The following is a 19,246-nucleotide window of genomic DNA, read 5'->3' as shown; positions in this document are numbered from 1 at the left end:
GTGTTTTGGTGTACGAAACGTGAGCCGTCGGAGAAAATGTTATTTAGGTATCGTATAATCCACTTTTCCGCTATCACGGAGTCGTTTACAAGAATCGATGCAAACCCGTTACTAAGTCACAAGATAGTGTTAAGCGATCTCTCGCAAACACGTGAAAACACGTTCAGAATAATTAATTATACCACCGCTTGTGTTTCTCGTGATGTGTTTTACAACAGCACACGCAGATTTTTAACTCGATGAAAAGTCGTTTTATTCTTTCTCTTTTGCTAGCGCGCTAACAAGATCAAAGTCGTTTTATTCAGTATCAAAGAGACACGAAGAAGTGTACATATATAATGCGTGCAATGTTTGTTCTTTTTTTTTCTTTCGAAGACTGATTATAGAGGGACCTCACTGCCCGTTAACAATATATAAACGACGTAACCCTTCGGGCGCGAAGGTGCCTGGACATAAACATTTAAAAACACCGGTGGGGGGAGAGAAAACACAATTACAAGATTATTATTCGAATGTGGTTACCGGATTATCGTAAGTATTTAGACGAATTACGCGTTACCTAATGCGTTAGATTAAACATTAAGCCTACGATCTGTAATGCCGCACAAGTATATCTATATACCTTCGATGTGTTTAAGGAAACAAACTTAATAGGTTAGAAATTATCGAGAAGAAAAACACCCCGAAATATAGCTTACGCTCCCGGACAAAGAGACCGTGCAAAAGGAGTTTTTGCAGCGTGTGTTTGCAAATCGGTAAGCAAAAAATGCAACAACGTATTCTCGTTAAATTGTAAATACACTTAAATATATTAGTTTAGTACACTAAAGTAAGTAGTTTTAAATGCAGGTACTATACATATTCTTGTTTCAATAGGTTCTCTTTTCTTTGTGGTTTTTACTCTGCCAATTTGCCCGTAATACTGTTGTCGAAGGTGATTGGTGTTTCATTATATCGTCGCATCAACGTCACGTGATCGTTTCTTTTTTTTCAGTTATCGTACAGACCACGGAGTTTCTGTGAAAAACGCGTTTCTCTCTTGCTTCTTGCGTGTTCGTCGGTTCTTAAATTTGCACGTTGTTGTGTCGAATATTTGAGAAACGGAGCTTAACAAATTTCTAATACTCTTTTTCCGTCGCATCTAAACTATCATCTCTCCGATCTTACCAAAATGTTAGTCTTTGTGGGGTGCGAGGAGAGCGTTATTGCTTGAGGACGTCGGTTACTGGTTATCATTTTCTCAGTTCGTCGTGATCGCGTCTATGAACAATCCGCAGCTACGTTTACAATATATAATCGTATTGTCCGAGTAGTTTTAGCACACGTATTATTCACTTATTTATTGTTCGCTCGATATTCGTCGATCTTTAAAACAGCATTTATTAATACCGAATCTACGCGTTCCAGTATCTTACATGGGTGCCACAGAGAGCGTAAATGCGGGGATCCTCTATATACACTTGAGAACGCGCGTGCGTGCGTGTACAAGTGTCTTTTTGTCCAGGAGCGTATAACATCGCGCGCGTATATATTATGACCTGCTTGCTAAGTGCTCAATTGTCCCGTAAAATTTGTATCAAGTTCCCTGTACTGCGATCGTCCTCTACCAACCAAGTAGTAGCCTAATAGAATAAACGTACACTACGATATAAATAGAGTATCGCATGTATTTAAATAGGTAAATCGGTTAAAAACATAGACACGTTACTTTTTTAAATTTATTTCCCATTTCTCGTTCTCATTCCTCCGTACTTTTCTTTCTCTTCCTTCAATTATTATTTTCTTTTTCTTTTTTTTTTTGGTGACGAGACCACGGCGAGGAGCAGGAGAGCCCGCCGCGCGCGGTCCCGTCGGGTTTTTGTTTCTTTTGTTAAAGTGACTTACGCGTCTTCGTTATCACCCGTTTCGGTGAAAAGTAGCGACTCGAAAGATTCGCAACTGGTACGCGTCGCTCGGTCAACAAACGTTGACACGCCAACAACCATATCCGCGTAGGATCGCGAAACGATATACCGCTGTAAGTCTGATCGAGGATCCTCGAATAAATTGCGTGCGAACGTACAACACCGAGATGTTTACTTCTTTTTTTTTGGTCGCGCGATTCGAAAAAGTTGGAAATCTGCTATTTAACTGCTTGCTGCTGCTGATGCTGCGACAACGTCGTCTCGACTCGGTCGAAAAAGCAGTGGAAGCGAATCGCGATGAAGGGGGGTGGTGGTGTGTGCGCGCGCACGTGCAACGTGATCATCGAGGAACTTCGGTGCGCACTGAAAGAGGTCTTTTGGTGTCTCCTCGCGCGTGCTAGCACGCTCTCGAGACTCTCCTATTAATTAGCGTTTCTCTAGCGAAACACGGTTGCTACGTTGAAACTTTCGCGACGCGAGTCGCCCGTCCCAGGGATATATCTGTTAACCCCTTTAACACGCTCGTGACAAAGCGCAAGAACGATCAAAAGATGATTCGGAAGATGGTACGCGCGTACGTCCTTCCCCGCTGCCTCCCGGAGGATTCGACCGTGTCACGGTCCGGGAGCCAGACCTTAGCCTTAGAAGGTGTTAAGCGCGCCAAAATTATCGGAACACCGCATCGCGCGTTCGGACGCCCGTGAAAAATCGCGGTTCGCTCCTCTCTATCTATCTCTATCTCTCCCTCTGTCCGTTCGCGATCCGCTCGCTTGTGGGGGTGCCGTGTATTTTTAGACGGAAAGTCAGAGTGTACACGTGATGGAGAGTGCGTATCGGTGGGAGCGTGGTGGCGGTGTAACACCGGGGTCCAGGACGCGTGGGCGTCGCTCTTCTACGAGTCTCTTCCCCGGCTATTTAAGCGTCTCGCGTTTCCGCGGCTGAATCAGAAAGTCGAATTCCACCCCGGTAGCCGCGCGTGTTCGTGGTCGACTGATCGGTACACAACAGCATCAATAACATAGTGCGTGTCTCATCGGCTCGAGTCTCTTCGGTGGCGCAATCAACAACGTTCGCAGGAAGCTAACGAGTAGCTTAGCACGTTAACGGTAGTTTGCTCTCTTTCTCTCACACACGTTTTTTCTCGGTGTTCGTGTGCGTGTCCACATATGCGTGTTATCATCGTCTCGACAGCAATGTATGCTTCGGTCGTTCGTTCTCGCTTCGGGTCGAACGAAAGCGCGGATTTATGCTGACCGCAAAAAACAGTAAACCTAAAAATCGAAGACCCTTAAGCGCCACTTAAACCCTAAGTGTATATAATGCCACTATCTATACCAGAAAATTGCATCGTACGTAAACCCGGGAAAAATTTTCATTCCTTACACCTAGATACGACCGTGTGCAGTTTTCTCGTTACGCGCCCCACGACGATCTTACAACCAGCTCCGAATAAAACGAAGCTGCCTCTCTCCTTGAGGCGCGAAACGGATCGATCGTTTTGATCCACGGTGGATCCTATTTCACTCGGATCAGGGTCGCTGAAGAGAACTTAGTAGACTAACCTTACCGCAATACGACTCGTCCTTTGACTTACAACGTGCTTCTAACGTACCGATACGTTTTCAATTTTGTTCTTAATAACGTTTTACCTAGCCGAATCCCTCCGTTACCGTTCGCCTCTCTCTCGTCGACGAATCATATTTACGCTCTAATGTCAAAATTTGTGTCAGTGTTTGTCCGCAGATCCCCTCCCTCCCCCTCTATATCTAGTAAACTTACTATCATAGTAAATCGAGCATCGCGTATTTCACTTTCTTTTTTTTTTTTTTTTTACTTTTTTTACTTTTTCTTTTCGCCTTACAGGCCTTCTACTTGTCGTAGGCATCTAATGTGTTCATTAGGAAACCCATCGTGTGTTTCACACGGCATCGCGGTATTCACACGGCATCGTGTGTATCACACGGCATCGCGGTATTCACGCGGCATCACGGTATTCGCGCGGCATCACGGTATTCACGCGGCATCGTGTGTTTCACACGGCATCGTGTGTATTCACACGGCATCGCGGTTGGTGGTACAATAACAATACATAGTAACGTGTTCTTATAGTAGTGTTTGTCCGTCGATCCCCTCTAATTCGTCAACGTAAATCGATCTTCGCGTACGACTGGTTTTTTTTTATTTTTTTTTTTATTTTTCTCTCTTTTCTTTTCGCCTCGCAGTCCTTCCACTTGTCGCGGGCATCTAATGCGTTCGTTAGGAAATTGGTTATTCGTCGCGTCTATTCACACGGCATCACGGCTGTGGTACAATTAGCAATATATAGTAATATATTAGTAATATATTAATGATATATTAGTAATAAGGATAGATACAAGGATGTTTTCGAACGGGTCCTCTGTCTGCTTGTGTGCGGTCTTGATCGTGGTTGGAACGAGCATTGTGATTTTAAGTAATTGTTGGGTATAGACGCGGAAATGGGGTAGTGAACAAATTGGAGGAGCGTTTTAAAATTTAGTAGGATAAGGGGAATATACAGGATAAGGGGGAGGGTTAATTTTAGGATTGAAAAGATTGTCGGACCGCACAGCAGATTCTCGGAATCTTCGAGAAACCGATGGTAGTTTCGCGTTTGTGAAATTTGAATTCCTCGTTTTGATAGATGTCCATCTCTCTGAATTGTTTCGACTGTCAAATTGTGACCGGTGGGTACACTCTCGCGTCCCGTTACCGTTTATCAAGATTCGCGTTGGTAACCAGAGCAAGGCTTCTTTGTTTCTCGTCGGAATGAACAGAAAAAAAGAAGAAAGACAGGATCGCCGACCGATCGATCCAACGATCCCGACCGCCACGAAACGGATGGTATTGTCTCTCGATAAAGCGCGTGCACGATGGGGAGCAATATCTTCCACGAATGTATCAACGTTTTCCCTTGTGGTACACGACGCGCGTGAAAACTGTTACGACGTCCTCGGTGTGATTTGATTGTGCGTTGATGGTCGTTTGTGTTGCCGCGATCGCGTTAAGAATCGCGAGAACGGGGTTCAGCGACAGGCGAAGAATTCCTCCTGAGTCTGTGGTCGTATATTTCTCTTCGTCACCGTCCAGCTAAACGTTGCCTCGAAATAGATCTGCAATAGCCGTGTCCCTATTTAACAAGTGACGCGAGTAAATTCGCGTACGCGGTTTAAGCTCAAAATGTGACCTTTAGCATCCCCTAACACGCCTGAGAACCCTAACTTCGAATTCATCGGAAATCGTCAAGTTGTTCATATGTATACCGCATCTTTAATTACGACCCTGATATCATCACCCTGATACGTCGTCATCGATCGCTGTCATCATCAACATCATTATCATCATCAACCATTATCATCAATATCAGCATCATTTACATCGTCGCCTACATCGTTATCGTCATCACCACCATCATCATCATCATCATCATCTACAACATCGTCGACATTATCATCTATCTCATTAACCTAACCTATTAACCGGCCGCTTCCTCCAGCCGAGCGAGAAGCGAGAACTGACCGATATACACGCATACGTTTTGTTTCCTGTCCAGCACAAAAAGATGTCCGTGGTGCCTCTAATGTTTCGCGATTGGTGGGACGATTTCGACCGACCGGTATCCAGGATCATGGACCAGCACTTCGGCAGAGCCCTGAACCGGGACGATCTGATCACGCGGTTCGCCGATTTCGGGTTCGACAGGCCTGCCACACGGCCGGCGTTCGCCAGCCGGTATCTCAGACCATGGCGGAACGTGTCGACGCGCCAGCACTCGAGCGGATCCAGTACGATTCAAGTCGACAACAAAGACAACTTCCAGGTTGGTAGCACGATAAAGTTGTTTAGAACGCAGGAGACTGATCATTCTCCGTCGCGCGTGGCTCGATCGAACTCGTACTTGCTAAGCCCACATCGTGGTGTGTGAGTGCACGTAACGTAGGATATATAGCATGGAAGCATGGTTCTCTCGGTTGATACACAATTGAGCGCGATAGAGTCCTAATATCCTGTGTGTTAAATGCTCTATTTGGAAGGAACGCAAACCGGGTATCCATAGTTATCACTCGATGGCGCGAATCGCTCCCATTGTCAGCGACAATGGGCGCGATTACGGTCGCCTTTGGGTCGAGTGGTAACTATGGACACGGGGTGGCTTCAAAACGTGTCTAACGCGTCTGTGTAACTACACCTGTGGACCAGATACAATTACCCGGGATTTATCGAATTCAAAAATTGTGATCTGACGTGTGTTGTATGTGTGCGAACCAGAAATTTAAGAATTTGACAAAGTGCGCAGGTGGTTCTAAGCTCTCGGAGGTTGGTATTCTCTGTGGTTTGCGTTCTCGAGTGCACCGTTAACTGTGCTGTCGCTTCTCGTGTGTTCAGTTGCATTTGATAGAGGGATGAGAACACGCGGTTGTATCCGGTAATATGATTGGCGTTTCGTGGGCTAAGCAAGCGATCGAAGTAATTCCTCTCTCTCTCTCTATCTATCTATTGAATCTCTCTGCGACGTTGTTTCGCGCGATTTGATTTTCCTTGTGCGGTTGTCGATCGTCCTTGGATGACACGGAGGGGAACAGATTATTGGGCAATTGTTAAGCAGTAATTCGTACACGTTTACTCGATAGCCTAGAGATGGTCGAAAAGTTAGCAAACCTTCCGACCATTTACGAGCAAACTTTCGCGACGATCCGAAATTTTCTCGCCTTCCAAATATCTCGGATATATATTTTAAAGTTTTCCGTGAAAGTCTTAAAACGGCGGACGTACGCCGCAAGCATTGACACAGGCACAGGTGTTCATCTTCCGTGGGATCCTACCGATCCCGTTAACGGAAACCGGTGGGATCCCACGGAAGTGGAATTTAAAGAGAAAACCGATTTACAGTACTAAACGAGAATGTCTAGGGAAAAAGAGAAAAAGCAAACGACAAAGGGAGGAACTTGTTAAGCAAAGAACTTCAAAGCGTCAATTCTGCCCGGTTATCGCGCAAGCGCGAAACGATGTTTTGAAACGTCGCCTCGTAATTCGGATAAGCTCGTGAAAAATATTAAGCGTTTATTAGAATTGTTAAATACCGATCCAGGGATCACGGACTTCCAGGATTACGCTACGTTAAATTCCGAGATACACTATATATCGCGCGTATCGTCGCGAGCCGTGCAACGACTATCCCACAACTTTCCGTAGCAGAAAGTCATGGGATAGCCGCCGCTTTAGCTGGACGTTCGCGAGAATTAATCAGCGACGAAGTTTCAAGCTCTCTGTGGACAAACGGTAGCGTAAACTGTTTATTAGTCGATTATTATTGCTGAACGAAATCGTTTGGACGCCGAATACGCGACGAAGTTAATTGGAACGTTTATTTTTTCGTTTCGAGTCGAGGAAAGCGTGAAAAAGAAGCGATTGAGAATTTGATCACCGAAAACAGCCGTGAATAAGAGACACCCCTCGCGGGGTCCCGGGTGGGACACACCGCGAAGGACAGCTCTCACAAACGAAACGTGAAAGGCACTCTTCTATGTGTACGTTCCCAAGCAAACAATTAGTCCGTAAAGGACAGTCTCTTTGATCGCACGAAATACAAACTGAATAAAACGCTTCGAGTACGTTACTGTATGTTCGGTATTGATATCCCTCAACGCGAGATTTTGTTGACACACACCGACGGGTACCAGACGTGCGCACTATATATTGGTTTTTCTCTTCTCTTTTTTTTCGTTTTCTTTTATCTTATGTTTGTAAATGTTCCTGATTTATACCAGGTAGCATCTACCGGTTGTTGGCGCGCTATATACGGTAAGGCCGTATATAGCAGCTTAATGTAACTTAGTAACTCGATGTTAATTTTCTGTTTGTCGACACCGTGTGTGTGCGCGCGCGCGCGCGCACCGTGTCCGAGGGGCACGGCGCTAATGGTTGTTTACAATTATTCGGAGAGCTGTGTGTCGCACGTACATATATACTGGCCTACGAACAATTTCAATGACATTGATTTTAGAAGATAGAGCAGTGTGTGCAGCACGAAGAACGATGTTTTCTGTTCCACACCTACGTTCCCTTATTCGGGGCTAATAGATTATCGTAGATCGAGTAGCTCGCGTGTGTAGTACATTAGTTGTTGGTGATTAAACAGTTTTGTCGCGGCCGCGTGAATTGCATGGAAGAGATACACGCGTACATCGATGGGGAAGCAAAAGTTACGAAAACGGTGTCGACACCTCGACAGACGGATATACGCGTCCAGACACAATGTGAACAAAAAGAAAAAAAGAAAAATATAAGCGAATTACATGGAAAGGAGAAGCGTGCGTGTGTCGTGGATCGTAAACCGAACGATGAATCGAAAAACCGAACGATGAATCGAAAAAACCGAACGATGAATCTAGAAAACCGAACGATGAATTTAAAAACGGAACGAACCCAAACGAAAACTTAGAAACGATGTTCCGCGGAATAAAAAGAAGCGTGAAGAACTAAGGAAACTTGCCGAGGAACTGGAACACCAGAAGGCCCGAAAACCGGTTTCTGTTTTTTCCGCTACTACTGCTGCTACTACTACCGCTGCTACTTTTCGTAGTCATTTTCTCTTTAGGCTGCATCACCGAATGATTGAGGAACGTGACGATGTGAGGACACTGTGTTGTGTTTTTTTTTCTTTTGTCTAACTGCCTCCCCCCTCCGCTCTCTTTATAAATGGTTCACAGCACCGCTGTTCAAGCGTTTGACAAACAAACAAAGAAAGAAATTAAAATTCTCAGAGACTAGGGTGTTACACCCCCGCCGCCGGGGGTGCTCGCGAAACGCCGTCGATCAAAGTACAAAAATCAGATTTGGTAACCCCCGGCCTTTTTACTTCGTACAGAACGTCGACTCGATATTATCGAAGAAATATATTCTGAACGAAGCGGAAATAATGCGAGCCTCTGATCGCAGCAACGTGGCACAACATAGTTTGTTTGTTTTGTTTTTTCTATCGTCGAGTCACGCTTTGCACCGGAAGCACGTTCCGAAAAAATCACAGTTTAACGGGCTCTTTCGCCTTGTGTTGTCACCTTCTTCTATATTTCTTAATCTCGTTTCCTTTTTAAAAAGGACAGAAAACGTCCGCAACGCGCCTCTCTCTGTCTCTCGTCTTACAACGCTTCAAAAGAATTTTTGTATTTTTTTTTTTCTTGTATAGGTACAAACGACGACCGCCGTTCAACGGTTATTCGATAGCCGGATTGAAAAGCGGGTCGTGTCGCAAAGTGTCAGTCTTCTATTACAGAAAGAACCGAAAATTGTGTGGTTTTTTGGATGTTCACTCCGCGGCGGAGCTCCCTCCGCCCCCGGGAAAACCGGGGCGCGGGCGCCTCTACTGACTTCTCCCCCGGGGCTAAAGCGGCACTCGAATCTTTCGGTTACTCTCTCTCTCTCGTTTGTTCTCTCCTTTTCTTTTCCTCTACAATATATTAATTTCTATATAAAAATAAATGTTTCTCGAATCCTTTAACGATAAAGATCATAAAAAACAATGCAGATACGAAATTCCTATGTATAAAAATGCAGACGCGAACTGGTCTATTTTCTCTCTGCGTTACGCGCGCGGGGCGGTACTCTCCCCGCCGGCTTGTATAGCAAAAAATCTATTCTCTTCTCGCTTGCCTTTGTATGTTTGTTCTCTCGGATGATGGTCTATGTGTGTGTGCCCGTGATACGAAAAGCGAAAAGGTCCCGGACTACACGCGTCCTTCTCTCGTTCGAGAAAGAGAGAAGGAGAGATAAACTCCCCGGGCCCCCCAGGGGATTACCCGAAGGAACCGCGGTTCGTTTTTTCCCCTCTCGTTCGTTAATCCGCTCTCTCTTCCCTCTAGTTTGCCCGGTTCTGTCTGATCAAGTGAAGCTGCTAACCACGAGACGACGCGTATGGTTTCATTGTCGAAAATGAGGGGGAACGACGCAACCGGCGCGAGGCGAGAACACAGTCTCGCTCGCGGCAATTGTGCGCGCGATTATAACGTGGATTGGTCTTCTCTGTGGCGTGTCCTGATAGTGTTTTCGCGTCTGTGTGCGGTCTGTGTCTCTCACCTACTTGCATGTAATGCTCGCGTCTTTTCACGGGATTGCGGAAAAACTGGGAACAACGTCACACAAGCGGGCGCGCCTAGCAGCTACATCTTTCCGGTTTCGGCTCCTTTCGCGGCCGCTACGTAGGCCGTAAGCGCGCGGGATGTTACATTTAAAAACTGCGGCGAACGGGAACCCAAGAAACGTTTCAAACAAGCATGTTCTTCTCGGTCTTACATATCGTCGTTGAACCGTTCACGGCCTATCGACTCCAGGCGCATGGCGCGATCAGAAGCAGCGTCGTGTCGTCTCGTAGCATGGCATTTAGCGATTTCGGTGTATCGCACGAGTTCGCGAATGTTCTTAGAACGCCAAGAGATTCTGATCTTCCGGAAGAACCAGCAGCCGTGAAGCTTCTTTTTCTACCACGAGCGTATCGTGCCTCGCCCAGAATTGTATTTATCATTTCTAGTTCCGGATCGATCATGAATGTCTCTTTGCTCTACATACGGTTTCTCTCTCTCTCTCCCTGCGCAGGTGATACTCGACGTTCAACAGTTCTCGCCGGAGGAGATCACGGTGAAGACGGTCGGCAACAACATAATCATTGAGGCCAAACACGAGGAAAGGCAAGACGAGCACGGCTTTGTCAGTAGACAATTTCTACGCAGATACGTCTTGCCATCGTCTCACGATCTGTTCAACATTACCTCGAGCCTTTCTTCCGATGGTGTATTAACTATCACGGCACCCAAAAAGGTGAGCAATCGAAGAGGGAGAAGAAGCGCACCCGGTGCGACACGACGAATCCGTAGATTCGTCGCCGTCGATCAACTGATCCTCTCTCCTGACTTTTTTTTTGTTTCTATTGGTATTGTTTTTGTTTGTTTGTTTTTTTTTGAATTTTTTGTTTGTTTACTTTTGGCTTTCAACCCTTTCAATTCCAATGATCCGGTTCTGCCGTTGTGGTAGTATTAGAGAAGATGGAGTGCTGACGATTTATCTCGATCAAACTACGAGTCTGCTCTAAACTATAAAAAGAACGTCTGGCTGTATTAAACATCTTCACGTAGATGAGGCACACTCGTGCTGCAGTTGCATCTTTATCGACTCGAATTCTGTATTCTGACGTTAATAATCGTGGTAATATCTCACTGGAATGCAAAATTTCAGGAAAACTGGTACAATTTCACGTATTAAAATTATTATCGTACGAAACAATGTTTCACATAATTTTAAATTTTTCCAAAGAGTAGAAAAATTTATTTAGATTTAATGCGCAAATATATTTGACAAAATTAGCAGGAATTCAAGACTGGCCGGGGTCGATAAACTGCGACTGCTGAGTGTTCCTCATCGTAATGTCAACGAATCGGTACTTTCAGATTCTCTCACTATCGAGCAGACATCGTGAAAATACAGGCTTTTCAACCTATCTTAAAGGGTGGAAAGACTAAAAGAGATATATCTATCTATTTTCGATCTACAAAGCCAAAGTGACGCTACGTTTTTTTTTTCTCAATTTCCATGTCAAACATCATAAATTCGTATCTTACAGAAGAATCACTAGAATTCCATGATATCAAAACTTAATAAATATTGATCTTGATCTTGGGTGCAAGTTCAAGTGAAATGTTTAAGTAGCGACACCGCGAGCCGTGATCTCTAAACACAGGAAAGTTCACGACCTTCTGTAGCATCTTCCAAATGAAAGTCGGCTCAAAACATCAAAATCGATTGATATAAACGAACCCTAAAACCGTCGATGGCAAATGGTCAATCGTTGTTGCAAAAAGAGGTTTTAAACATTTAAATTCCACAAATAATTAGAGGCGCGTGCGAGAACCAAAAAATATTGCGTCGAGTCGGGACGAGAATTTTTCTCGGAATCGGGACAAATTCTCAAGGCTTTCAGGATTCCTTAAAGAGTCGAGATTTTTCGATAATGTTTATGACAATATTTTCAACGATATACAAATTGCAGTGACGTATATGAAAAAGTAAACGACTGTTCTCCAGACTCTTTCAGGAATCTCGAAATTTCGAGGACCCAACCCGACCCAATCCGATCCTCTTCCCGACCCCCTGGTTTCTCACACACCTCTACAAATAACTATAACAATGTAAATATATTTATCGAAAGCAATTATATTACAAAGACGTTAAATGCCTTCTTGAGTGCTCGTAACGTTTAAAGCCGTTTTTTTCGCAAAGAACCAATTGCCCATTATTTAGTGTTCAAGAGTTTGTTTATATTAAGCGGTCCTGGCAAATTTCAAAGACGATTCTGCTCAAAAGGAAGCTATCTAAAACATCGTCATCTCCCCTTGCGCATATCTTTGAACTTTCGTCCATACTTTTTTTTTTCTTACATAAGGACACGTAAAACAAGATAATTGAAATGGCGTCGGCGCAATGACCGCTTACCTACTCTGCACAGTATCTCGAAGTGCTCTCTTCCCAAACTGTTCGAAATTGCGAGGAAATGTCAAACTCTAGTCACAGACCAAATTAACGTTGCGTATTGGACTGTTCAAGCACCGACCCCGTAGGGTGCACTATAAAAACACAAATATAATAAAAGTTTCGTTGCATTTGAATCCCTTTGCTTTTGACGTTACTATTATAAATATATGATCTGTAAGTATATATATATAAATTTATAGCAGTGTATATATGATTTGTATGTTTCAGGGCGAAACACCTATCGAAGGCGAACGACTCATCGAAATTGTGAGAACTGGCGAGCCCGTGGGCAAACCGGTCAAAGTAGAAACTACCACGGAATAAAAGAACTGTAATTATTAAATTTACACCTCCCCCCAGATAAAAAAATAGTTTATCATTTGTTCACCATTCTGCGTTTAATTTTGTATACTAATTTTCACGTGAATATTATCATAGAACAATTGTTTTAATAAATCGAACATACATTTTATAAATTTTGTAATATTATGTACATGAAGAGATAATATATATATGTATAAAATTATTTAAAAAATCTTGAAATCGTTCAAATGTGTAATTCGGATTCATCCCTTAACAATATACAATATATTTGCTATATTCGAATATTGAAAACACATGATGCGAGATGTCACTTCTGAAGCGTAAATTCACAACTGTAGTCACTTGTGTAAATTCAGCTCTAAAATATCCTTGACGATCTATTGCTGACATATATTTCGACAATTGAATATCTTTAAGACACTTTAACAGTGGAATATCTATAGATTATTTGAACAACTGAATATCTGTAAATTATTTCAACAGCTCGATATCTGTAAAATATTTCAACAGCTCAGTAACATTAAAATATTTCAACAGCTCAGTATGTGTAAAATATTTTAAGAACTGAATATCTGTAAAATATTTCAACAGCTCAGTATCTGTAAAACATTTTAACAACTGTATATCTGTAAAATATTTCAATAACTGAGTATCTGTAAAATATTTCGATAGCTCAATATCCGTGAGACATTTCAACAACTGGAAAATCTATACAATATTTCAACAACCGAGTATTTATAAAAAGTCGCCGGAACATATCAAGAGTACTATGTGATTTGTCATGTCCATTAAATAACCTATCAGAAGTGACATCCGGATAAAATACGATAGAATATGAAAGAATGAGAGGGCACAGCAAACGGAAAGCGAGATAAGTAACGAAAAATGTTGAAAGTAATAAAAATGTTAAAATCGTAATATAATACCCACGGTAGACTGTCGCGCTCCGCACCGGAAACCTCCTCGTCTACATTTTCGTCCTGTTGTATCAGCAGCCTCATGGACCATGTAAAAGAAGCGGAGGTATGGTTCACTAGTTGGTGGGTCTTCGGGTGTTCTTCACGTCCGAACTAAACGATGACGAATGCACCGAGCGGTCCGGACCGGCCGCCTTATATACCCTAGCGCCGACGCAGCGTGGAAGGTTCTAGAAGCTACGCCGGCAACCGGCGCCCGAACCTAAATGCGCATTACTGTCAGATACGCAATTTTTGCGATTTTCCCGTATTTTGTTCGATCGACATCGATCCTATAGTGTTCCTTGTGCCAAAAACTACAATTCGACAGCTTTCCCGATTGAATTGTCAACGTTTTCGACGAAATTTCTGGAAAATACAAAGTATTGATCGGTCGAGCCCGGGGCATGCATTCTGGCACGTTCTGCCGTTCGTAGCCCCACCATAACCTAACCCACACGAGTGAGTGTTTTCTCTCTTTCTCTTCCACGGATGATAAAATGGTCGCAGCGTGTCTAGGCGTGTTGATATACAAACTGAAAGCCGGGCGGTGTGAATTTTATTTGTTTTGATCGTCATTCCCGGCAGAAAGGGCCGCTCCCAGAAAATTCTGGCGTAGATTCTAGAACCAAGGGCGATCGAGGTCGTCCTAACACGGTTATTTCTAGAACATTCTATATTCTAGTACGTGTATTCCACGCTGAAAATCGAGGCTACTGCTTTCATTGTCGTCGCTTCGAGATAGCCTGCATTTTCGGCTGATTTATTGCACCCAGTAAAATTGCAACATTTGGGTTGTCTACTGCGTACGTCGTGGAACATAACTTTACGTTACGACGCCATTCATAACTATGAAATGCAGGCTTTACCGGTTATTGATATACGACTGTTTTTTGTTTCCTTATTCACTCGTTAGACTATTCTTGTCTTACTGGACTATTTACAGTGGCATGTCATGTTTAGTCAAACATGATTGTGCTAACATGTTGACATATTGTATATGCACAACGTTACGTCGTTACATTTTGTTTAGAAAAACATGCATTAATTTCAAATAGAGTGTTTAATAGAAGTGAGATTCTATTTAATAGCCGTTTCCATAAAGGTACAAATTTGCATACATATCTATAGTTGCTGTTACCATTGATTGCGTGAGCCTGAAAATAGGATGAGGCTGCACATATGTATATAGTTAATACTGGCACCGCTAACACGACCGGAGCGATCAAAACAACAATGTAATAATATTGCGTAATAACGTCTGAAGCGTGTTTCGCAGACTCTGCAACACGGAATCTTTCCAAGTGTCACGTGTTACCGAAACTACGCTCTGTAATTATCCAAATAGAGAGCCGCTGTCCGTCCTAACCGAATTCTGACGACGCGAAGTCATAGGAAAGGACGGGCAGCGAGTTGAAGGTCATTCGCTGCCGTGTTCACGATACCAACGCATGACGCAATAGCGTGGTCGTGTGTTTACAAACATAAGAATCACGGCCTAAACGGGACGTAGTTTTAGGCCCTGTGATTAATCAAACTTGCTGAATGAAAAACGACGTATGTACTTTGAATAAAAAAACGACCTTATTAAAACACGTTCACGTGTTTGTTAGCAGTGAAAATTTCTGTATAATTATTAGAGAAATCAAGGAAGCCAGTTACAGATTTTAGATTGATTCGATAATGTGAATATTGCAAGAAAATATTATTAAAATAAATTCTACGAGGTATGAGAGAAGCTTGACACAGCGGCATGGACTCGATATTGTATTTCGACACCGTCTTATCAAACGTCTTGATTATCTATCGATTTTTATCTACCACACACCGCGACTTAATTATTTAAACCTTGTCGAGTACGATAATTGAATCTGATAATTGAAGAATATCTTTGACATTTTATTTGATAGCCATCAGAAATTTCGTGATAAAATTATGATCGTTTTAACGGCTACCCAAGTGCCATATGTTTTCCTACGGATATCTGTTGATCCACGTTAATTTAATTTGACAAATCTCGTTTGTGAAATCAATAGATAGATGTATGGAAAGCTTATTCGTCCAGTAGTGATATTTGGGCTTTAAATTTTAGCATTGAGGAACATGTTAAAAATATTTTTTAATTTTTTTAGTCTTTCAACCGTTACAAACTATAGCTTTAACCTTAAATTGTCTACTAGTAACGTGCAAAACATCTAATTATCATCAAAGCTAACACAAAATTAACTCTTAATTCTTTCTAGCATTAAAAATTATTCTCACGTTTGGAAATAATTTTAATTTTCTATAATTCGTTTATATCGAAGAAACTGTTAAAATTGGAATTGTTGCGTCAGCCGCAAAATTCAGTTTAAAGTGTACAAAATACACTAGGTTGTGTAAAATATATTGTAGGTGACAAAAACTATTTTTGATTTCAGTTTAAATTTCCTTCGGCAGCTGGGCAAACGGTTAAAAGTATATTTCGATGAAAAGCATGGTTTATCGATTTCTCGGGGCATCGAGAGAGTGGCGGTACTGCGCTTCAAACCTTCGGTCCCGTCCTTTGAGAAGGTAATACATTATTGCGCAATACGTGCAACCAGCAGCTGGAGCGCGTTATTGAATTTTCTTTGCGCTGTATCTACCCGGTCGGCGTACGCGACTGGAAGACGCGTAATTAATGCAATTTTATTCAAGGAAACCCGGGAGTCCAGGGGAAAAGGTGTGCGCACGACGGTGTCCCCTAAGAACGCTGTCTTTGTGTGTCACCCGAACGCATAATGCCTCGCACGACAAAACAGGATTTCACCTTCCTGTCTCCGAAGGGTAGGGGGCAAGGTATCGGATGCTGGTAGCCGAGATATAACAATGATGCCGCGCAGATGCCCCCGATATATTCGCCTGGCACAAAAGAGGAAAAGCTTGGAACGGTTGTCGATGTCCAGACGGAGACCATCGTCGGTTTACAGCTCCTTGAATTCGTTCGCGGGCGCGCGAATTCCGCGTCGTCTCGGGACAAACGAAACGCACAAGATATGGACACGTTACACCGAATAACGTAAATATAGAAACGGTGGGTTTTGCAATCGCGAGGCCGTCGGATATATTTAGAATGTGGGATGCAGGCGTGATGGATATCTATGCGGCGACCCGACCCGTCGTCGCCGTGACGTTCGCAGCGTTCATCCACCTCGCGGCTCTCTTTAAATTGTGTTTCATCGGCTGATGTCATACCGTACCGCCGATCGCATGGGACAGGAAAATTGAAGACAGGCACGAGTCTACCTTCTACTCTCCTCGCACTATACCAACTTATCTGCACCTCGTTTTATTTAGGAATGCATCGTTGCATAAGAAGAGCATTCATCGTTTTCACGTTGAAAATCATCGACATGCGACTTTTATCAAAGAAGGATCTTAATAAACAGCGAATAAAATAATTACATTCGCATATTTATGCTCGATTTGAATATTCGCGAGATTTCGATAATATTATTGAAAATTAAACGCTGCGATTGCGGTAACATTGTTTCGTGAATCCGTTGCGAATAACGTTGCTAAAGAGGAGCTGGAAATGTGCATTGGAAACGCTTCGGTCCGCGGAATTCCAGAATATTCCACAGATGGATGCAGCGAGTAATCAATAGTTGGAACGGACGAGTTTTATATACAAGTAGGTGCGTATATACATATATATTCGTGTTTTCGTTGCCACGAATTGATTCGGAGCAGGACTATAACAAGTGAATTAACAAAATATTTTTCTGCGCGCGCGTGCTGTTTCGTCGCGTTTTAGCTACGGTTCTTCTATTTTGTAAACGTTGTTGCGAAGCCATCGATTCTCTCGGTTCCTGCGCGTTGTAAACAAAGACGTTAAGTCGCATATTAGACTTATAAATAAACAGCTTTGTGCTTGCGCGAGGCAACGTGCCCCGGATCACGTACCCTCGGAATCGCTTGCACTAAATGCGAAAAGTCCTTAACACGCGATCGTTCCTGACCTAGGTTCACCAAGAATCTTGCGAAATGTCAGAGTTTATATTAAGCTCGATTAAATCTGAAAGCAATTATGTATTTCCTTGCTACGCCCGGCGAAAAAAAATGACCGACCCTCTTCTGAAAACTAATAACGGCTAGCTTATACTCATTATTTAAAACGCAGTTGATTAAACAGCGTTTTCCTGTAACAATATTTTCAATATTTGCCTGCCATCAAATTAGTTTTTTAATCTAAGTAATTAATGGATTGTGAAATTTTATGCAAGCAGAGTGTTATTAATTTCTTCGTTGTTGCGAACAAATTTGAATATAGAAACAATATGCTGCGTGCAGACGCATACAGATGGTATTATGGCACTTTATGCGTTTAATATGAAAAAAGATATTGGAAAATGAAGAAACAAAGCGGCAGAAAACATTATGAAAACGACGAACGCATTTGCTCCTTTCTGCTGCCTATTATAAATTTAAATTGCTGCTAACAGCCGTAACACTTAATAACAGAGATTGACCAGACGACGCAATTATGCGCGGGAATGAAATTCGAGAGCCTCACTCTATTTATTTTGTAGCACGGTGTATTAAACGGAGTGCTATCTTATCCTGCAATTATTATCTCTGCGTCTTTGTCTGTTCGATGAAATGCACTCGTGATTAACTTCTTCGAAATACATACTAATGATCTTGGGTATCTCTACGATAAGAATGATCATGTTGGATTAAGTCTAAAGCCACTGTATCGTCGCTCTAGATTACGACAAATTATACGAGGCTGTAGTATAATTATCGTTTCAGTATGATCAGTTTATGCAATGAAAATACATAATATGCATATAGTGAAAATATATCGTTTTTCTCTAGTTATTAACAATTTTATTCTTCTTTATGTCAATGACAAGAGTAATCGACAGATTACTAGATATATTAGTGTCTATTAAAAGTAAAAAAGAATAGGTAATCAAATTTACGATCTACGTTAAATTGTTATTCTCATCTTGCGTGCAATAAGTTTGTCAGTAACAGAATATCGTGGCGAAAACAAACGCGCAAACGTGGTCGCAGCTTTACGTTCTAGATGCGTCCATGGACCGCCTTGGTATCGATTCTGTCCCTGACCAAGCTATATACCTGCGATATCATCTGCGCAGTTTCCCCGGTACTGAAATAATCGCTAGACTTCACGGATATCTTTTTCATTAATGGCGAAGGTATTAATTGAATTCGATGCTGATGCACCGAGGCTATAAAAATACGCGAGGCGGGAGATCGCGCACAGAGAGGGCATCGTTTAAATAGAAACTCAGTAAGGGATACAAAGGATCTAAATTGGAACGGCCTCCAGGGGGTGTTGCTTTAAATGCGATCCCATTGACACGATGTTGGTCCTCGTTACCACCGAACTTAACCCTTTCAATATGGAGCCCGTAAATAGGTGATACGAGAAGGATTATTTAATATGTGGTATTTATAAAATTTTAATTTAATGGAAGTTACTTTAATGGAGGTAATACGAATAGAACTTTAAGTCATAAAAATAATAGGAAA

General features: G+C 42.6%; 1 protein-coding gene and 1 long non-coding RNA gene across 2 annotated transcripts; one reads left to right on the top strand and one right to left on the bottom strand.

The window, feature by feature from the left end:
* Positions 1-3,715: 3,715 nt before the first annotated feature.
* On the bottom strand, positions 3,716-13,868 carry LOC144472671 (uncharacterized). Its single transcript, XR_013494445.1, has 3 exons — positions 13,695-13,868; positions 12,402-12,532; positions 3,716-11,005 (listed from the first exon to the last, which is right to left on the bottom strand). It is a non-coding gene; the product is annotated as an uncharacterized LOC144472671 (long non-coding RNA).
* On the top strand, positions 5,485-10,946 carry LOC144472670 (protein lethal(2)essential for life). The gene is made up of 2 exons (XM_078185964.1): positions 5,485-5,742; positions 10,512-10,946. The coding sequence occupies exons 1-2, from the start codon at positions 5,485-5,487 to the stop codon at positions 10,944-10,946; spliced, it is 693 nt and encodes a 230-aa protein (XP_078042090.1).
* Positions 13,869-19,246: the final 5,378 nt, after the last annotated feature.

This window comes from Augochlora pura, chromosome 7 (genome assembly GCF_028453695.1).
Source record: "Augochlora pura isolate Apur16 chromosome 7, APUR_v2.2.1, whole genome shotgun sequence".
Lineage (NCBI taxonomy): Eukaryota > Metazoa > Arthropoda > Insecta > Hymenoptera > Halictidae > Augochlora > Augochlora pura.
Note: the sequence above shows the minus strand (reverse complement) of the source record. Positions and strands in the feature narration are given on the sequence as shown.

Coding starts and splice junctions, on each gene's coding strand:
- LOC144472670 (XM_078185964.1), top strand. CDS start 5,485: ATGTCCGTGGTGCCTCTAATGTTTCGCGATTGGTGGGACGATTTCGAC. Junction 5,743..10,511: donor ACAACAAAGACAACTTCCAG/GTTGGTAGCACG, acceptor CTCCCTGCGCAG/GTGATACTCGACGTTCAACA.